This window comes from Nymphalis io, chromosome 4, assembly GCF_905147045.1.
Source record: "Nymphalis io chromosome 4, ilAglIoxx1.1, whole genome shotgun sequence".
Lineage (NCBI taxonomy): Eukaryota > Metazoa > Arthropoda > Insecta > Lepidoptera > Nymphalidae > Nymphalis > Nymphalis io.
Window position 1 is genome coordinate 11,896,728 of NC_065891.1, and position 19,214 is coordinate 11,915,941.

General features: G+C 34.6%; 2 protein-coding genes across 4 annotated transcripts; one reads left to right on the forward strand and one right to left on the reverse strand.

Moving 5' to 3' along the window:
* Positions 1 to 954: 954 nt before the first annotated feature.
* Positions 955 to 16,841, reverse strand: LOC126768116 (uncharacterized). 3 transcript variants are annotated; one of them, XM_050486020.1, is made up of 14 exons: positions 16,542 to 16,841; positions 15,315 to 15,503; positions 14,936 to 15,239; positions 14,593 to 14,851; positions 11,176 to 11,360; positions 10,456 to 10,704; positions 10,139 to 10,336; positions 9,880 to 10,063; positions 9,465 to 9,635; positions 9,232 to 9,383; positions 8,906 to 9,036; positions 8,555 to 8,691; positions 7,057 to 7,185; positions 955 to 6,551 (listed from the first exon to the last, which is right to left on the reverse strand). In XM_050486020.1, the coding sequence occupies exons 2-14, from the start codon at positions 15,479 to 15,481 to the stop codon at positions 4,087 to 4,089; spliced, it is 4,731 nt and encodes a 1,576-aa protein (XP_050341977.1). In that variant the 5' UTR covers positions 15,482 to 15,503; positions 16,542 to 16,841; the 3' UTR covers positions 955 to 4,086. The 3 variants fall into 3 exon arrangements, with proteins under 3 accessions (XP_050341977.1, XP_050341978.1, XP_050341979.1); XM_050486021.1 differs by having other exon boundaries at positions 15,315 to 15,500; positions 16,542 to 16,834; XM_050486022.1 differs by having other exon boundaries at positions 957 to 6,551; positions 9,880 to 10,021.
* LOC126781921 (iduronate 2-sulfatase) lies at positions 16,289 to 19,095 on the forward strand. Its single transcript, XM_050507043.1, has 5 exons — positions 16,289 to 16,374; positions 17,282 to 17,450; positions 17,545 to 18,022; positions 18,092 to 18,367; positions 18,527 to 19,095. Exons 1-5 carry the CDS (start codon positions 16,289 to 16,291, stop codon positions 19,093 to 19,095), a joined length of 1,578 nt encoding a protein of 525 aa, XP_050363000.1.
* The last annotated feature ends 119 nt before the right edge of the window (positions 19,096 to 19,214 follow it).

Sequence of the window (19,214 nt, forward strand, 5' to 3'; positions counted from 1 at the left end):
ATGAGGTTGTCGCCGCTGCAGCTCGGGGTGGGCGACGAGGGCGGGTCGAGGGAGGCGCGGGAGGCCGAGCTAAAACTACTCGAGCTAAGTTCTTCTGGTTCCGCTTCAAATCTCCCAGCTATTCCTGCAATTAAACTTAGTGTTGCAAATAAACTTAGTGTTGCAATTAATTTCATTGATTTACTGTTATATGTACAAATGTATTTTGTGTTATTCGGACAAGTAATCAAAACATTGTTAGCTTATTATTACATAATATATAAATGGATAAAAAAAAATTACATTAATTTTTACAATATAACAAATAAAATAAAAAGCAGGTTATCTTTGGACTCGAGTATTTAGCCTTGGAACATTCACAAAGGGCTATAATTCATAGCTACTTCAAAAAAATTCTAAATTAATTATCGATGAAGACTGAAAATTTAATTCAATGTCAATATTTTATTTGAATATATATATATATAATAAGGAAAATGTTCGTTTGTAAATCTTTACAAATAAATAAAATTGAAGTTTCTGTCTGGGACTTCAAAATAGCAGCCTTTTGTCTTAGATTAACTTCAAAACGTGTAAAAATTACAAATTTAAATATAAGATAATTACAGTAAGTATTGGAATGCTAACGGTACCTTGGGATGATACAGTTTAGTATTTATTTCATCAAAATCGGCATCCTATCAAAAGTTATAAAAACTTACGGCCTTACTTATAAATATTGCTTAACGTCTATTTTGTTAAGCACCGATTTCTCTCCTTCTGTCATTATTGATTTGACATTCGAAAGAAGAAGACAGCATTGTTTGACTAATCACAAGCTAAACAATGTTTATAAGTAAAACTGTCAATGTTTACGTACTTAATTGTCAACTTTGGACATATAAGTAGGTAATTATAATCACTAAAAATTATTTTCAGGGCTATTAAATGTTTCTTTTGCTTCCGTTAATATTGAATGTTATAAATACAAATTTAACACAGGTAAAACCCGGCATAGATAAATAAAACGGCAATGTTGGTTGTTGAAATATTGTTTTTAATTTCTCTAAATATATTTTTAAACACTCCATAACATTATCAGCATACAGTTACAGTGCTGCCAAATCTAAAAATTACATGTAAAATTTTCCTACATCAGAATTCCAAATACAATGCATCATGGAGATAAAGTATTTCAAGAACAATAAATTTTGACTTAAAACATTATTGTAAAATTTCAAAAATAAATCTTAATTTTTAGTATTAATAATTCTCAAAAATTTCTAATTAATCATAATCTTAAGCGGTGATTTTAAAATATTTTTTTATATATATTGATAGACATCAATAATAATAATAGACTGTCTGTCAGTTTCTAACAAAGTGGTAGTAATGTTGCAATAACACTTACAAGTGATATATTAAGTGTACTTGATATGAGAAAAATACGAAAGCCTCTGACCAAAAATTTTTTTTATGTCACATTTAAAATAAACGAAGAAACCGACTTTAAAATTCGATTTAGTCTACTTTCGTTTAAATATTGCAATATGTAAAATAGGAGTGACAATACAATGTCATACACAAGTTAGTATGCAACATTAAATTGCTGTAAGTGCAAAAGGTCGTATGTTGTAACATAATTCCAAATTTAAAAATGCGAAAATTATTTATTTTTTATTAAAGAATTGAATGCTACCAGTACCGTTATACATACAACAGTTACCATAAAAACATAAAATGGGAAAATAATAATTTAATTATACAGAAAAAATTAAGGAAATAATTACTTTTTATTCCCTCCAGTAAAGTATTTTACATATAACCTTTTGCACTAATAATAGTTGCAGTGTGTAAAATAACATTACGTCAAATACTACATTTATGTGAACTGATTAAATAAATGTAAGAAATCACATAAATCCTGTGTACCGAGAAGTAAAACAATTGAGATATTGAGTCGGATATAAACTTTATTTTCATGTCGATTAAAAATATCTAATATTAAACTTTTTTGTAACAGAATTACTAATATATATCAAGATAGATTACATTTAGTACAATTGATTTAAAAAATTCTATTAATGTATTTTATTTTATTAAAGGAAATGTAATAACGTTAGAGGTTATTATGAAGATCTTATTATTACAAGATTAATTGCAAGGGTCAGCAAAATAATGATTATTATTCAACGTTTGTTATGGGGACAATATTATTATGTATTCTTTAATATTGTTATCACTTTACATTATTCTACTAAATTCCATGAGACCATTTATCTTATTATTATTTAAAAGTGTATTTCATTAGGTATTACTTGGAAAACTTAGAAGCTTCATAATATGTTAATAATTTCACCATAACATTTAAACTTTAATACTTTAAACTAAATACCCATAAGATTCGTGGTGTTTTATACATTACAATAGTATTATATAGAATGTGTCAGAATTTCTGTATTTTATAAGTATAAAAATCCAAAATAAATTATAGTTTGTAAAATGATTTTTATGTTTTTAAACTACGATTTCTTCGAAAAATGTTTTTTTTTTAATTTTATACGGATTTATATTTTATATGTACAACGAGATTGACAAAATGAGGTATAAGCCATAGATCTCAAAACCACTAAAAACTAAAAAAAAAATTGAACTCGGTGTACAGTGCCTATGATATGTTTTTCAAACAATTATAAAAAAGTGCACCTGGTTACCACAATGTTATAAATTTGAGAATTTTGATCATTAATATATTTTTTTATATTAATAAAATAATAACAATAGTAAAAATTAAACAATGTCATTTCAAATACTATAAATATATACAACGCACCTAAACATGTACTATTAGTAAAAAAAAAAATACCTAAATATAGGTACATAGGTACTTTTCGCTAACAAAATTACATAGAAAAATAAATATTTGTCATGATTCAACATAATATCAAATATATTAATAAAAACATATTAACAAATAATACTAGTTGCAAAGTATTATACAAAAAGTTTGTACATCTAGACAGCAAAAGTAATACGGTATATATACCCAAAATAATCTACTTAGTCGTTTGGAACTTTCAACTCAATATTTGAAAATAATACTGAGGTATTTGTAGATATATTGAAATAAGTTCGATTTATCAAGTTTAATATATATACTGCTGGAAGGAATTATAAGAATAAAAATAAATTTTCACTAAGCTAACTATAAATTAATTCTAATGACGGCTCCCGGGCCCGGTACTCACTCCCCAAGGGTTTAAGTGAGATGTCAGTTGAGTCAGTTACTTAAACGGTCGGAAGCTGTCTCGGCAAATGTAAGCAGCCGGTGTTTAGTTTACTCCATTGATTAGTGTGCCTGCACCATTATTTAAGAACCTCTTATAATTAATAACTAAAACAGAACACGACGAATACGTATCATGAATATATTATCGCAATAGTGGGTACTGATCGATACTATAGAGATTCTATGAGCATAGAGAAATATGGACAGCTATTAATTGCTAGGCAGCGCAACTTTCGTCTTTACTGGCCTTGTTGTTTCAGCGAGAAAACGCACCGCACGAAGACGAGAAAAATTTGACTAAAACTAAATTATCTAAATAAATTAATCAAAATAAGTACTAAAAGAGCACTGAACTGAAGTTAATAAAATCGATTTCTTTATAAGACGAATTTATTTAATATTATGTTAACCATTGTTGATGTGAGTTGAAATATTTAAAGAAATTCTGAAACGTTTTCATGATTAACATTAATAAAATCATCTTAAAAAGATATCTTTTCGATAAGATTTTTTATAATTTTTCCTACATTTTTTATTTTTTTATTTAATTTTTTTTTTCATTCATACAATGGTTACATCACATCGCTAATTCTTTTCAATAATAAGGAAGCGACTTAATGCAAGAATTATCAGCATATATGTGTACCACACATTTCATAATCACATAAAGATATATTTTTTTGTATTTTATCTGTGCTTATCCACTTCAAATTTGCTTTGCTTAACTACAATCACAACAGCTGTGAAAAATTCATCTAATAACTTTATAAACATAGCCTATTATAATAATGAAGCTCAAATAATGAACACTTTTCGAATTACTTTTTCTTTCTACGAGCTTTTTTAGACTTCGATTGCTTTGTTGATTGCAAGCTAGCATTAGAAGCTTCGAAATTTTTATTTTCCTCTTTATCGCTATCAGTAGATAACACGGGAGAGGCGATATCATCGTCAGACGATTTTTCTAAGTCATCTTTATCGATTTTCGCTTCGTCTTCTAACTTAACTTCTTGTGAAGTTATCTTGTCGCTTTCGACAACACTGAATCCTTTCTCTTTTCTAATGGGAACTTTTTCTATATCTATTAAGTTAAATGAACTCGATTCAATAGCTCTAGTCGTGGTTTCTTTTATGGATGACAATATATCGTCTATATTTATTTTACAAATGGGGCTAGTTATTTTCGGATCATTAACTTCTAAAAGACTATCTTGCATCACTTCTAGTTTAAAATTATCTAAACCAAAATCCAAGGTCTCTAAAGGGGGTAGGTCATGAGACACTGCATGGTGTTCTTCGACAAAATTAAGTTCAGAAGGTGCATCACATTCTGCTACCATTATATCCGTTCGTTTGCAGAGCTCGATCAACTTCTCTTGTAATGATACTTCTGATTTTTTGCTTTGTTCTAAAATCGTTGCCTCGTCCTTGGCATCTTTCTCCACACATTCCAGATTTAGTTTAACTTCTTCGATCTTTCGATTGGTCTTAGAAGCAGCTATGGAACTCCATGATTTAATGGGTTTTTCGGTCTTCTCGATTTCATTTTTCTTTTCTGATAGTTGAGGAGATTTCTTTATTGGTTTGTTTGCTCTGGTTATTTGAATTTCAGGAAAATCATCTTCAGTTGTGTTTATCACATAAACTTCTTTTTCTTCATTTTCAATTTTTTCTTTTTTACGACCCTCTAGTTTTGGTGACGATGATTTACTTTTGACGGATTTCGATGACTCAGTAGAAAGCGACGTACTTGGTTTAGGTTCACCAAGGGTATTGACTTGTATTTTTTCTGGTACCACCAGTTCTTTGTTTTTAGAATCTTTAACCATTTCTCTTGTTTTACTATTTGAAACTGACTGCAGACAAAGCGTAGAATCAGTTACTAAGTCGTCGATACTTTCTCTGCTTTTGTTCTTAGTAGCAATGTCAACTTCCTTCTCAAATTTATTTTCAGTTGATTTGATATCCTCAAAATTATCTTTTCGTTCAGGAGTTCGGCTTTTAGATGACCTTTGCTTTCTGAGCTTTGATGAATAAGACGATAATTCAACATCTTCTATAGGAGTAGAAATCGATACTAGATCATCACTTGCTATTTGTTGTTTGTCTTCAATCGCATGTATTTCAATGAAACTATCCTCGTCTTCCTTAGCTAATTGTTCTTCCGTCTTCTTCGCTTTACGATTTTTCTTCGATTTCACTTTTGCTTCTTCAATTTTACTGTCACTTGATAGACGTGGTCTGTCTTTAGTTGAAATTTCTTTTTTATCCGGCTCACTTAAAAGCATATCCCATGCTTGTTCCTCTGTCTTCATTTGATTTACATCCGAATCAAGAGTTTTATGTTTTGACGATTCTCTACTATTATCTTTAGTTATTGATGAAAAACTAAACTTTTCTTTCTCATCAGCACCAGATTTATGTTTCATACTTTCGTTTATTGGTTTCGGATCTCTCATGTCTTTACGTGGTTTAGTATCTTTTGAAACAGATAGTTCTCTTGATTTTTGATTAAGTTTGAGAGGTTCTTTTTCTTTTTTAGGCAAATCAATATATCTCTCTCCTAAACTTCCACTCATTTTAATATCACCCGATATTTTATTCTTAATACTAATGTCACTAGCGGCACTATTGTTAACTTTATCGTTAACCGATTTGGTGGGGGAAGATTTCTTAACTCTAGGTCGAGCCGCCGGCTGAATATCATCCGACGGTCGACTCGGTTTTGGCAGTGATTTAATTTTTTCCTTTCTCTCCGTCTCGACAGCGGCCGAGGCACTCTCACACGCACTATCATACATCACATTCCCTCCGCATTCGAGATCTCTATTTACAGGTATCTCCTTAACGTCTAAATTAGTTCTATCAGATTCGACGGCGTCCGACTCGCCGGGCGGCTTCGGCTCGCGGGTCACCGGGGCCTCGTCGTACGAGTCACGGCCGAGGGAGGCGGCCAACTGTGCCGGGATTACGACGTCCGTGTTGAGCGGCAGGGGCTCGTCGTCGGGGGACAGCTCGCGCGGCGACACGGTCTGCACGGGGATGGTGGTGGAGCGCGGCAGCGGGCGCGCGGCCAGGTGCGCGGCGAGCGGCAGCGGCGCGGGCGCGCGCAGCACGGGGCGGAACGCGGCCTCGTCGTCGTTGCAGCGCGTGTGCGCGTCGGCGTCCAGCGGCGGCGCGCGCGGCGTGCGGGGCGGCGCCACCACCGTGCCCTGCGGCGCCACGGCGCGCTCCACGGCGCCGCCCCCCGCGAGCGACTCCGAGCGCCCCTCTCGCGGCAGCCCTATACCAAACCGAAGGCGACCACGTTAGTCTACGGATTTAGAAATAAGGGATGTAGTGGACGAGTTAATTCGAAAGCCAAGAGAGGGTGTCGCCGGGCGCCTTTGGCTTCGGTATAGAGCTGGCCGTGCCGGGGAGAGGAAGCGTGTCGGAGAGGACGCGTCCTCTCGGTTCGGATGTTAATTAAGCGTTCTTCGGTTACCTCTCCACTTGCGATGCTTCACTCTTGTGCACTACACCATTTTTTCACAAATGTGATGTGATGACGTGGCAGACGGTAACGAATTTTAAACCCGTCGAAATCATTAGCGCGTTTTATTATATTTTAAGCATTTGTTATAAAACATTAAAAAAACTACAAGACGTTATGAATTGATGAAACTTATTCTATATCATACTTACCTGGACTCAAACAATATTTTTTGAAAAATCCCGTCACCAGCCAATACGAACGATTTCGATTGAGATAAAAACAATCATGCAAAGAAATGACAACATTCACATACCGTGGTCTTCCTTCATGGCCTCTGCGAGATCCTCCTTGAGCTGGACATCGCAAACGGTAGTCGTGCGCCCGGTTTCCGCTAAAAGGGACTTGCGACGAAAACTATCGGAAGGGGAGTGTTCGAGCGAACCTACAAACATACATTGCTAATTTTAAAAACGTTAATATTTCAATATTTAAATGACCATATTATGGTTTCAGATACGGAAAAGGACTTCAACTATTTGTGTATTTAATTGTAGAATTTAAAAAACCGTGCTGAGCAAGCATAACTAATGAATGAGTTCCAGTATCTTTAATCACTATAATACTAAAATCAATGATAAATGTCGATTATTTTACAATAGAAAGATGTGTAGTACTTTAAAATAGCAGCAGCGATATATATGCAAAGTTTGTCTTTATAATCACGGATTTCTTCTAATATTCATAGCAATGTGTAATTTCGCCTTAATCTGGAGCAGTTCTCTATTATATAACTTAACTTTAGTCTCCATGACAAATCCCTCTAGAAAATTCGCATGAGTTACTCAACATCAGAGTATACTAACACGACGCAGCGATCATTCACTCTAGACCAGTGTTTCCCAACTTTTTATAGGCCATGCCCCACCTTAACATTTCTAAAATTTTTATGCCCCCCATACATAATTTTTGTCCTTTAAAAATTGTTTTATTTTTAACCTAATATACCTAACCTAACCTAATATAAAATCTCTTTGCAGCAAGCATCAAGCGCAAGGATCGCACTAAATGAATATAGAAAAATGAATATTAAAATTATTTTGAAATTTCAGTTTTTCATTATATGTTTTGAAACTTTACTTACGATGTTTTGATAACAATTTCATAGTGATTTCTTCCTTAAACTTATAATTTATATTTCTTAAGGGAATAAAACAATTTTTAAAGGACAAAAATTATGTATGGGGGGCATAAAAATTTTAGAAATGTTAAGGTGGGGCATGGCCTATAAAAAGTTGGGAAACACTGCTCTAGACTAAGAGCATAACACGCCACGTGCGCAGTGACAATATCCTGACGCACGACGTTATGCTATACGAAGAGCTCACTCACTCGAGGTAAGGATAAGGGTGACTAATAGCAAGATGCGTGCGCAGTAACTACAGGCGTGATTATTGCTCGCTGTCCACAAGGAAACACAACGTGGTTACGCACATACGCACGTTACCATTGGTACGGTATACGCATGTGCGGTGCGCACGTTATCATTGGTACGGTATACGCGTGTGCGGTGCGCACGTTATCATTGGTACTATAATTGGTAATATAATTAATTCTCATAATTTTTGTTGTGCAATTACATTAATATGACATGTTATGCTTTTATAATAATCAATATAACGGTGACAGACGTCTTTTCATAATAATAACGGTAGCTAATGTTTGAATGAGTTCGTGTTTCGATTGTCTTATAATATGGAACACCGACACGAGCGTGGGGCATAGGGGGCGCTAGTGGGGTGCGCGGTACTGACTGGCGGAGCCGGAGTCGATGAGCACGGGCACGACGGGGCGCACGCCGGGCATGTTGACGGGGTTGGAGCGCGCCGCGCCGCGCGCCGCGCTCGTGTCCACCTCCACCGCCTCCGCCTCCGACAGCGACGAGCTCGACCTGCAGCAACGCATCGTGTGAATTATTCGTCGCTTGTCTCTCGTTGATTGCAAATCTCAGAAATTGTTATTTTTCACTGTCTCACAAGGTTTCAAGTGGGAGCGATGACTCTCAGTCTAGCAATGAACGTCATATGTATTTTCAAGCTATAAAAGGTAAGGAGCAATAAGTTAGGTCTCAGAGCAATATGAATATAATAAGAAAATATAATCACCCAGTGTTGTTGTATGTTTTGAAAACAAACTGCGGCCCCATCCACAGGCGGCGGTGCGGGCCCGCGTGCGTCACGATCTCCACTTGCGACAGCCAGCGCTCCTCCTCGCTCATGCACATGTCCGCGCATCGCTGAAAATACATTTGTGGTTAAATAAATATGGGAAATAACGTGACTGTAATAAAAATAAAGTAATATGAACTTTGTTTTATATTACCAATAGAACTTAAATGTGTTTATTTTTTAGGAAAGTATTGGAAAAGCTTAATATTTATTCATCGATAAATGAAGTAATGTGGAATTTGAATTCAAAACTACATCCTTACCCGACAACTTAATGGTTGGAGAAGAGGATTAGAAGGCGGCAAGGGCGCTAATAAATCGGCGGCGGCAGGTGGTCGTTGTAGCGGCCACTGAGCCACCGGCTCCACTTCCAGATCGATGGGTGACTCATCGCATATCTTCTCTTTCGGGACGCCTGTTTAAAGCAAATGACATTTCAGAGCACAGTTTAAAGATAAGTTATCACATTCTAAAGCGTAAGTAATGTCGGTGTTACCGCGCGCGGGGCGGGGGTGCAACGCCAGGTGCAGCAGCGCGCCGCTGGCCGCCATGAGGTACAGCGGCACGGACGCGGCGCGGCCCGCGGCGCCGCTCACGCCGAAGCACGCGCGCGCCAGCAGCGGCGCCGCGCCGCTCTCCTCCGACAGCGACGACAGGCGCTGCCGACCTGCGCACAAAACGCACTGCACTCATACACTTAATTCAAGCTTTTACAAGAATAACTAGTAAGTAAGTAACTATTACAGTTTTATTATCTGCATAAACATACATGTAAAAAACAAATTGTTTGATCGTTCAGCTCAAAAAATCGATTTAATATTATATATCAATTTGCGAAATCAAATATTATATTAAAACGATAACAAATGAATTCGTTCAACCAGCACAATAATATGTAAGAGAGCACTCACCGGAGCTGGTACGTGTGATGGTGTGCGTGGGTAGGTTGTGTGTGGGTCGCAGCTGCGCAAGCGGCGTGCTGGTGTAGGGCAGCGGATAGGGCGGTAGGCGCGGGTTGGGGAACCAGGCACCCGGACCCGAGCCTTCGCACACCTGCAGAGCGGACGATGCCTTATATTTCCTTCGCACTTGGCACTACATGACATTCAAACTCGATAATTTTACTTAATTTATGTATATATGTGTGTGTGTGGTGTAGGCAGTACTCACCGGGCTGTGCGCACAGGGCGCGGCGTGTATGGGCAGGCCGGCGGAGCGGTGGAAGCGCGACAGCCTGTTGACGACGCGCGGCTGTGTGTGTGTGCGCACGCCGCACGCGCCGCCGTACGGGCTGACGGCGAACACGTGCGTGGTGCCGCGCAGGGTGGACACCGCCGCCCAGCGGGTGTCGGCCGATATCGCTATGTCCTAAATTAAAGATGTCGGATATAATATCTCTCTTATTAACTCATTCATCTTTAGATGCATTTTTTAGGTTAAATCTATTATGAAAATAATTGACAATATATGTGCGCTTAAGTACTAACCTGCACTTTGGCCGTGGTGTCGCCCCTGTGCAATATATATAAATGGTGCACAGACGCAAGACTGGGTCCGCACGGGTGGGGATTGATACGGAACACGTGAAAGTCATGCCCGCGACGGTCTGCGGTCACCAACAGCATGCCACTCGGATCGAACTTCAGTGCTATTATAGCTTCCGAATGAGCTATGAAATGAGCAACTATGGGGTCGCAGGGATCCTCGCAGTCTTGGCTATCTTCATCTTCATTGCCCTGAAGTATTGATATAATATAAAAACCTTTTCTATATCGATAAAAAGATAGATACTCTTTTATTGTACACTACTCTCATAAACGAAATATTCACTGAGTACTTAATCATAATTTAAACGTTTGTACAATAAAATGATTAAGCCAGAGATATTATTTGATGTAAGTTATGATTTAGGCTGGGGTACACTCAAGTCAGAGGTACAGAAATGATAAAAAGCTACCTAACAGCCCCCATCGGCCCCCATCAGCGGACGCAGCCGCGTGTGGAAACTAGTTTAAAACAATCATATTTTTAATTTATGTCATCAGTTAGACCTAAAATAAATAGCAAGCATGAATAGATATAAAATTTTTAAAAAATATGTCAGCTTTTTAATCTTCCAACTACAAGATTTAAAAAAATTGATAAATTCAAAAAAGAAATCAACGCATGTACTACAGCTACCTAATGTTAACGAAAGGGCCAGTCACCTCGATATCCAGTATAGTGAGGACGCCCGGCTGCTGCAAGTCCGCGTGCGGCGGCGACGGCGACTGCGACGTGCTGCGGCCGCCGGCGAGGCTGTGCGCCACACTCTCGCCGAGCCCGCGCAAACCCTTACTTAGAGATTTTGCTGCGTGCAGAACTGTCGCCGTGTAACTTGTCACACCTTCACCTGGTAAGATTACAAATTAACTGCTACTGACGTACTTGAGGTGGTCATTTTAGGTTCTTATATCGGGGTCACCAGATATACCTCATTTATTAATAAAATAAACTGCAGATCAATACTATAATGCGTCTATTTATTGGCAGTGCTGCTGAACAGTCGATCAAAATTTTAATATTATTAAAACACATTGATATAAATTTTGTTCCAAATATGGAAGTGTATAAAATTACATATAGGAATATTTATACGGCACGCTTACATATAATTCAACTTTAAGATATTTTAAGCAATGTAGAAACACTAAAGCTGTTAAACAATCCTCGCTTTTTACTCTATAGGGCTTTTATTGTTCAAAATAATGAAAAAAATCTGACAATTTCGATCATTCAAAAGGTAAATTTTTCGCGAACCCATAATGACTATTCAAGATCTCGACCGATGACATCGCGTCAATTCCAAATCAAAATTGTTTATTTGACTTTCGTCTTGTGGTTGTATAAGATATATACATACCATAACTTGCCTTATATGTTATCGATTTATGTATAGTATGAATAATCTATGCTTAGGAAGATATTAAGAGACATATATATATTATGCAATATTGAGAGACAGAGAAAAGACAATACAAAAAGAAAGTATTTAAATTTTCGATAAACAATATTATGTATAATTATTACATACAAGTGCCGAGTAGTAATATAATCCATTTAAATATTTATATTTTATTTATTACTTACAAAACGGAGTCATTAATTAAATGTATTGCATTGTAACAAAAAAATCAGTGCGATGCAATCAGTTTAAGGTCATACGAAGCTATTACCCTCTCTATACAGAATCGATACAGACAAAGGAAACATGTTTGTTTAAATATATTTTCTGTGAAATACAAACAAATAAATACAATTAATTAAATAAATATTGTACTTTTTATACTCGTTGTGTTGTATACTTGAACAGTCGCAGGTACGATTCGCTCTCATGACAAGTATAATCTGTATGTAATAATAATTCTCGTCCGAATTGTAATGTGTGAGTCAGTTATAGTTTTATGCAATTGAACGTGTTTAGAGTATTTTTTATTAATATGAATATAACACAACTTTATTATTCTTACTTCTTGAAACGGTTACAAAAAAAGTTAAGCTATAACAAATAATATTTGTATTAAGGCTGGTAGACCCTATATTGTAATAACTAAAATTGAAGGAGTCGGAAAGTATATATATATATATATATATATATATATATATATATATATATATATATATATATATATATATATATATAGTATAGCCATTATACACAATACAATTAATTAAAACATATTTGAGTGGATACGAATTATTCTACCGCCTGCATTTCTTTGTTTCGTTTTAATGAGTAATTGGAAAAGGAAACATCTTAAAACAAAAGGTTCGCAAAACTTTTTGAGGGTGTGGTTTATACTTCTTGCAGTGGCAATGTCTATGGGTGAAGATGGCCACTTACAATCGGGTTTTCAACTTGCTTGAGTTTTAAGCCGCGCACCTATACAACTCACAACAATATCTATAATTATAAATACGATAGTAACTCGTGTCTGTTACGCTTACATGGCTAAACCACTACACCGATTTTGATAAAATTTCGTATAAAGCTTGAACCCCTAGGACCCGCTTGACTTGAAACCCAACCACCCGCGTGTTTTATACAAAACACGACGAAGCCGCGGTCTATAACTGTTAATATATAACAGAGAAAAAAAACATATAAACAAAGATTCACTTCTAAATATTAAGTAGTAGGGTGATAGTATGTCTATACTCATTTTAAATAGAAATAAATCATTGTATATTAAGTTTTTTTCCATTTATTATATACAAGGCAATGTTAGGTTAAAATTTGCATAAATAAATTCCGTTATAATTAAAAAGAATTCAACATTTTTAACAATTTAACCTTTAAAGGTTAAAAATGTAACAGAGCAGAAAAAATAATACGTTGCAAAAATGTTGCTATTCAATAAATTTATTTCACAAAAAGTGTACGATGCTGTATTCATTAAATGATAATTAAACACTATTATTATATTCATTTCATAATAAATAACTATTGCAATTAAAGTAGGACTGTTAATGTATTCATTGTTTTAATAAGACAAAACTTTATTGATTCTGTGATAATGTATCGCAAAAATTATTCAAATAATAAATGACATATTAAAATGCAAATATTAAGTGAATTGATAAATCCGGTACACTGATTGTGTACCATCCAACCAAGTTTTAAAGTTTTTCGGCAACCTTATATTGCAATATCTTCTTTATGAAATCGTCAGCTATTATCGTAGAAAATTAAGAATAAAATTAAGACGAGAAAAAAGTTTCGATATCGAGTTTTAATATTGTGCTTGTCAAGAAAGGTCAGTCTACCAATACACCAGAGTAGTCGACGCTATGGTTATAAATCTTCAACTAATCCATACAATCAACCACATAATTGCTTCTGAATGTTTAATTTTCAATTAGTTCATGAAATGTTTTCACAAATACCTAAAAAAACACCGATAAGTTTACATGAACATTAAAATTGAATGTCATCTACATATTTAACTAGTATTATAAAATCTCATGGAAGACTTTTTTTCGTGTCATAAATATCCCCGTTAGAAATGTGTTTTTTGTCTTTAATCCATTCTAAATTGCTAAATATTATAAAATCGTTCGTTCTGACTATCAACACTCAGTCAAAACTACCGAGTCTAGAAAGCTGACATTTAGAAAATAGGTTTATTTAAAACGTCATCTGCTAAAAAAAGGATTTTTTGAATTTTCAATATCAATTTCATTGTGTGTGACATTGCGTGTCGGTAAATAAGCAACTTCGAACTTAAGTTTTTGAATTAGTACCTATTGATTAAAAATAATTAATGTTTCTCAAGGAAAATTAAATAAATATATAAATGGATTTTAGATATTGTTTTTGTTAAAGTGGAATTATTAACTAAATTGTGTTATATTCTAAATGAATATTTAGCACTATCAAAATTGATTTTTACTAAAAAAACAGCATAATATCAGTAAATTGTATAAGAAAGAAAAAATATAAACAAGGTAAGTTTACACTTTTTGCTGCTGATGCTGTGTATGATTGATTACACATATAATATATAAAAAAAAATTTATACAAAATGTTTTTTTTTCATTGTTGGCGGTTACAATTTGTTTCATGACTACAACTCGAAACTTACTTTCACATCCTCCACTGCTGCGCTTGGAAGGGTTGAGCTTCTTGTCGGCGTAGGCCAGCCAGCGGTCGCCCAGCGCCAGCGGGTTGTTGGGCGCGGCGCCGCCCAGCGGGCACGGGCACGGGTAGCACGTGGTCACGGCCAGCCGGTCCTCTAGCGTCGCCGCGTCGAACACCGCGAAGCGCTCGGAGAATGATACCACCACGGAACGCTTGTTGGCCAGCACGTCTAGTATGGGATTTTTGAATTTTATGCTCTTCACCTGTGGAAGTTATATATAACTAAGTATATAAGCCATACCTCTATAGCCGATTGGAAGACATTTTAGATACACATTTTAACTAACCTGTTCTCCCCCTCTTATAGATATAAAACTCAAGGAGCAAAACGCAGGTCCTGGACAAGCGGAGTCACATAATGCAATAAGGGGCCTTTTCGACGCAAAACAGTCGCCGTGCTGCGGAGTGGGCAGTATACGGAGCACCCTCACTGTGCCTTGCCTCCATGATAAAACCTCTTGTGCCTCCCCAGTGGGAGGTATCAGCCATACTTGCACACCAGACCCATAGCCAAGAATCAAGAGTAACGGTGGGACATCATTGTCACTATCTCCTTCTGGTGTAGGCTCGTTTATATCTGCTGTTTCGAACCTGTTTTTATAAAACAAAGAATTATACAAAACGTTTTAGCTAAGCAAAGTAAAACAAGATAAATGGCTTTACTACCTTGCCCACTGTATAACGTCCTTAGGATCAACAGTGGATGAAGAAGAAAGTGTAACATCATTAATGAATCCAGACACCGCATCAATGATGCTACGATCACTTGGAGGTTGTGAAGGCACAGTTAGCGGCCCGCCAGAGCGAGCGTGCCGCGGTGACTCCGCTGACATGATGTTTCTTTAAAATTGACTTCTGAAACAAAATTCACAAGTGAAATTCAACATAAGTATTTATAACCCAATTTTTGATGTTTATTGCCTCACAATAACTTATTTGTAGCAATTATTTTTAATAGAAATTAAATATCTACGCCAAACTAATTTAATATATAAAAGATTTTACATATGTAGTTTCCTTAAAATGCAGTCTGTCTACACATGGAAATCATTATCTATTATGTTTGTTGTTTTTATCAGTAACTATATGAAGTTATAGATAAATAAACAATTAATTTGTGAGATAAGAACTCAATAATAAACCTATTTTTTTTTTTAATGGTCAAAGGAATAATATTATGAGTATTAAAAAATACTTTTATTAATTTACATTATATGAATGTTTACATCCATACTTATTAAAGTAATGAACAAAATACACTCGATTATAATCATAATAGCATTTCCAACATCAAATATCAAAGTACAAGAATAATAAAAAAAAACAAGAATTGTAAGAAGTACTTTGTTATTTGCACTTAACCCTTGTTACACTGAGATAAAATATCTAAGTTATTAATAATAAATAAATAAATCTTTTTTTTAATGCTACAACTTTTATAGAATTGAATACAAAGTCAAAAATTATATCTTGGAATATTTATACCTAAGTCAAAATAGCAATTAACAATTGAAGCCTCTCTTCCGTTTTCAAAATTAGACATAATATAGCCCTAATAAATAAGTCTATTTATTACATAATGTAACAAAAACAAAACACTGTCAAATTTGTATTGATTACATAATTTGAGAAAATAAACAATGTCATTACACCATGTTCAAATGTTGAATTCATTTTACAAAGATATTGAGACAGCTGTTAATGGTGTAATAGATTTGCTATGCGCGTATGTAGGCGTATGCTCGATACACAATTATTTGTATGCAAGCCTTAGGGACCGAGGACAAAGGAAATCGATGCAAGTTGAACCTTTTAAAACCTGAAGTCATAAGTTTTATACCTGCGATTGCATAGTTAGTTACTTTTTATACGTAAATAAGATGCAAAACTTACCTGAATTATAAAAATAATTCTCATTTTAATTCCATATCTGAAAATGGTGCAATTGCGTCGTTTTTACTGGCAGTCGAAAACAATGACGTCACAGCGATTTAAAAAATAAAGGTAGCACTCACTCAAACACTCGTTTTAATTCGTTTTACAAAATGCTTTTTAATAAAATTTTGATTCGAAAATAAAATTATAATTAAAATATGAAACACAACAACATACAACAGATGTTTTGAACCTTTGAATGACAATTACACGCACAATGAACATTTACTGGTTTAGTTACATGTGTGAGTGTAAAATATATAAAGAAATCAAGAAGAAATAGAAATCGAACGATAAAATTGAGTGTGTGTGCACAGTATACCAATAGATAGTCAAAACATAAAACATTAGTGTATTTATAGCACACTTATGCAAGTATTCAATGTCATTCGATAATTCAATATTGCCACTATAATATATTTTGCAAAAAAATATACTTCTTACTTCAACATTTCAATAAATAAAACTATGAGTAAATAATATACTTCATATTAAAAAAATATGTTGGTTTGTGAGTCGTCACAAAGACATTTAATGTCTGTGAAAAATCGTGATTGAGCTGTCATTGCATAAATCATAATAGAAACTTCTTCGTATAATTAAGTTTGGTTTTAGTTTTCTTATTTTCTCATTGAATCTAAAAATATTTAAACGAAAATTATGAACGTGTATTTGTTTGCTTATATACTTTTTATCAGAATTAATAATATATTATCAGTTGATTTTGAAAGGAAAACTCATATAAAGAGAAATGTATTGATAATTGTTATAGATGACATGCGACATCTGACGGACCAAAATATTTTGTTGCCAAATATTCAAAAGTTGGCGGTAAATAGTATTGTTTTTCAAAACGCTTTTGCTCAGGTAAATTGTTGATATTATCTTAAATAATATTTAAAGAAAAATTCGTAAGTGTTAATAATAAATTCTAAACATAAATAATTTTTTTGTGTTCCAGCAAGCATTGTGCGCACCAAGTAGAAATTCTATGTTAACAGGCCGCAGACCTGATATACTGCATTTGTATGACTTTTATAGTTACTGGCGTGATGCAGTCGGCAATTTTTCTACATTTCCCCAATTGTTTAAGCTATATGAATATGATACCTTTTCAGTAGGTAAAATTTTTCACCCCGGAATAAGTTCAAATTTTACTGATGACTTTCCATACAGTTGGAGTGAAAAACCATTCCATCCGCCATCTGAGAAATACAAAGACGCTGCAGTTTGTAAAAACAAGCACACTAATGAGCTACAAAAAAATCTTTTATGCCCAATAACTATTAATAATCAGCCGGATGGTACTCTACCTGATATAGAAAGTGTCAATTACGCTATAGACTTAATAAAAACAAGGAACACGAGTAAACCTTATTTATTGGCAGTTGGATTTCATAAGCCTCATATTCCATTAAAATATCCTCACAAATATCTAAGTATGTTTTTCTTATACGAATGTGTTAAAGCGATTTTTTCATGTTGTTTAATGATTTTTATTATTTTAGAAAAAGTACCGATTAGTGCGGTGCAGCCACCAAGTATGCCAGACATACCAAAAAGAATGCCAGTCGTTGCTTGGCACCCATGGACTGACGTTCGTCATAGAGACGACATAAATAATCTTAACATTTCTTTTCCTTTTGGAACGATGCCTCCTAAATGGACATTAAAAATCAGACAAAATTACTACGCAGCATTACTTTATATAGACGATCTAATAGGAAACCTATTAAAAAATATCGATTTAAGTAATACTATAGTAGTCTTGACAAGTGACCATGGTAACTGAAAATAAATTAAAAGCATTTCTACTTTTACATCTAAGTAAACGTTACTTGCAGCACGTGCTTTAATTACTTAAAAACAAAACGAATTTTATATTGTATTCAAAAATTGTATTCTATTGTTTATACATAATTGATTTGAAAAATCATTTACAGGTTGGTCACTCGGAGAAAATGGTCTTTGGGCAAAGTATAGTAACTTTGACGTGGCTCTAAGGGTGCCTCTATTATTTAAAATTCCAAATAAACAACCAAAATCTATTTCGACACCGGTTGAACTCATTGACATATTCCCAACTTTACTCGAACTAGCGGGATTAGACACATTCAATAGTTGCAAAGATTACAAATCAAATCAATGTTTGGATGGTAAAAGTTTGGTACCTTTAATGAATAATAAACCAAACGAACATCAATCAAAAAGCTTTGCTATATCGCAATACCCGAGACCTTCCGAACACCCCGTGAACAACTCTGACAAGCCACGTTTGAAGGATATCAAAATTATGGGTTACAGTATACGAACGAAAAGATACCGATGCACGGAATGGATAGCATTTGATCATAAAACATTTTCTAGGAATTGGAGCAAGTTGTACGGAGTTGAACTATACGACCATATTGTGGATGAAGAGGAATCAAACAATGTATATGATGTACATAAATATAAAAACGTTAAATTTAAGTTATCTAAGCTATTAAGAAAACAAGTTGATTTACAATAATTTTCTAGTTAATAAGTTAATTTTATTATTACATGGTGCATCCGAAGTGCTAACAACAAAATTAAGCATTGCAAAATAAAATTAAAAATTGCATTTTTGTGAAACATTATTAAAAATTA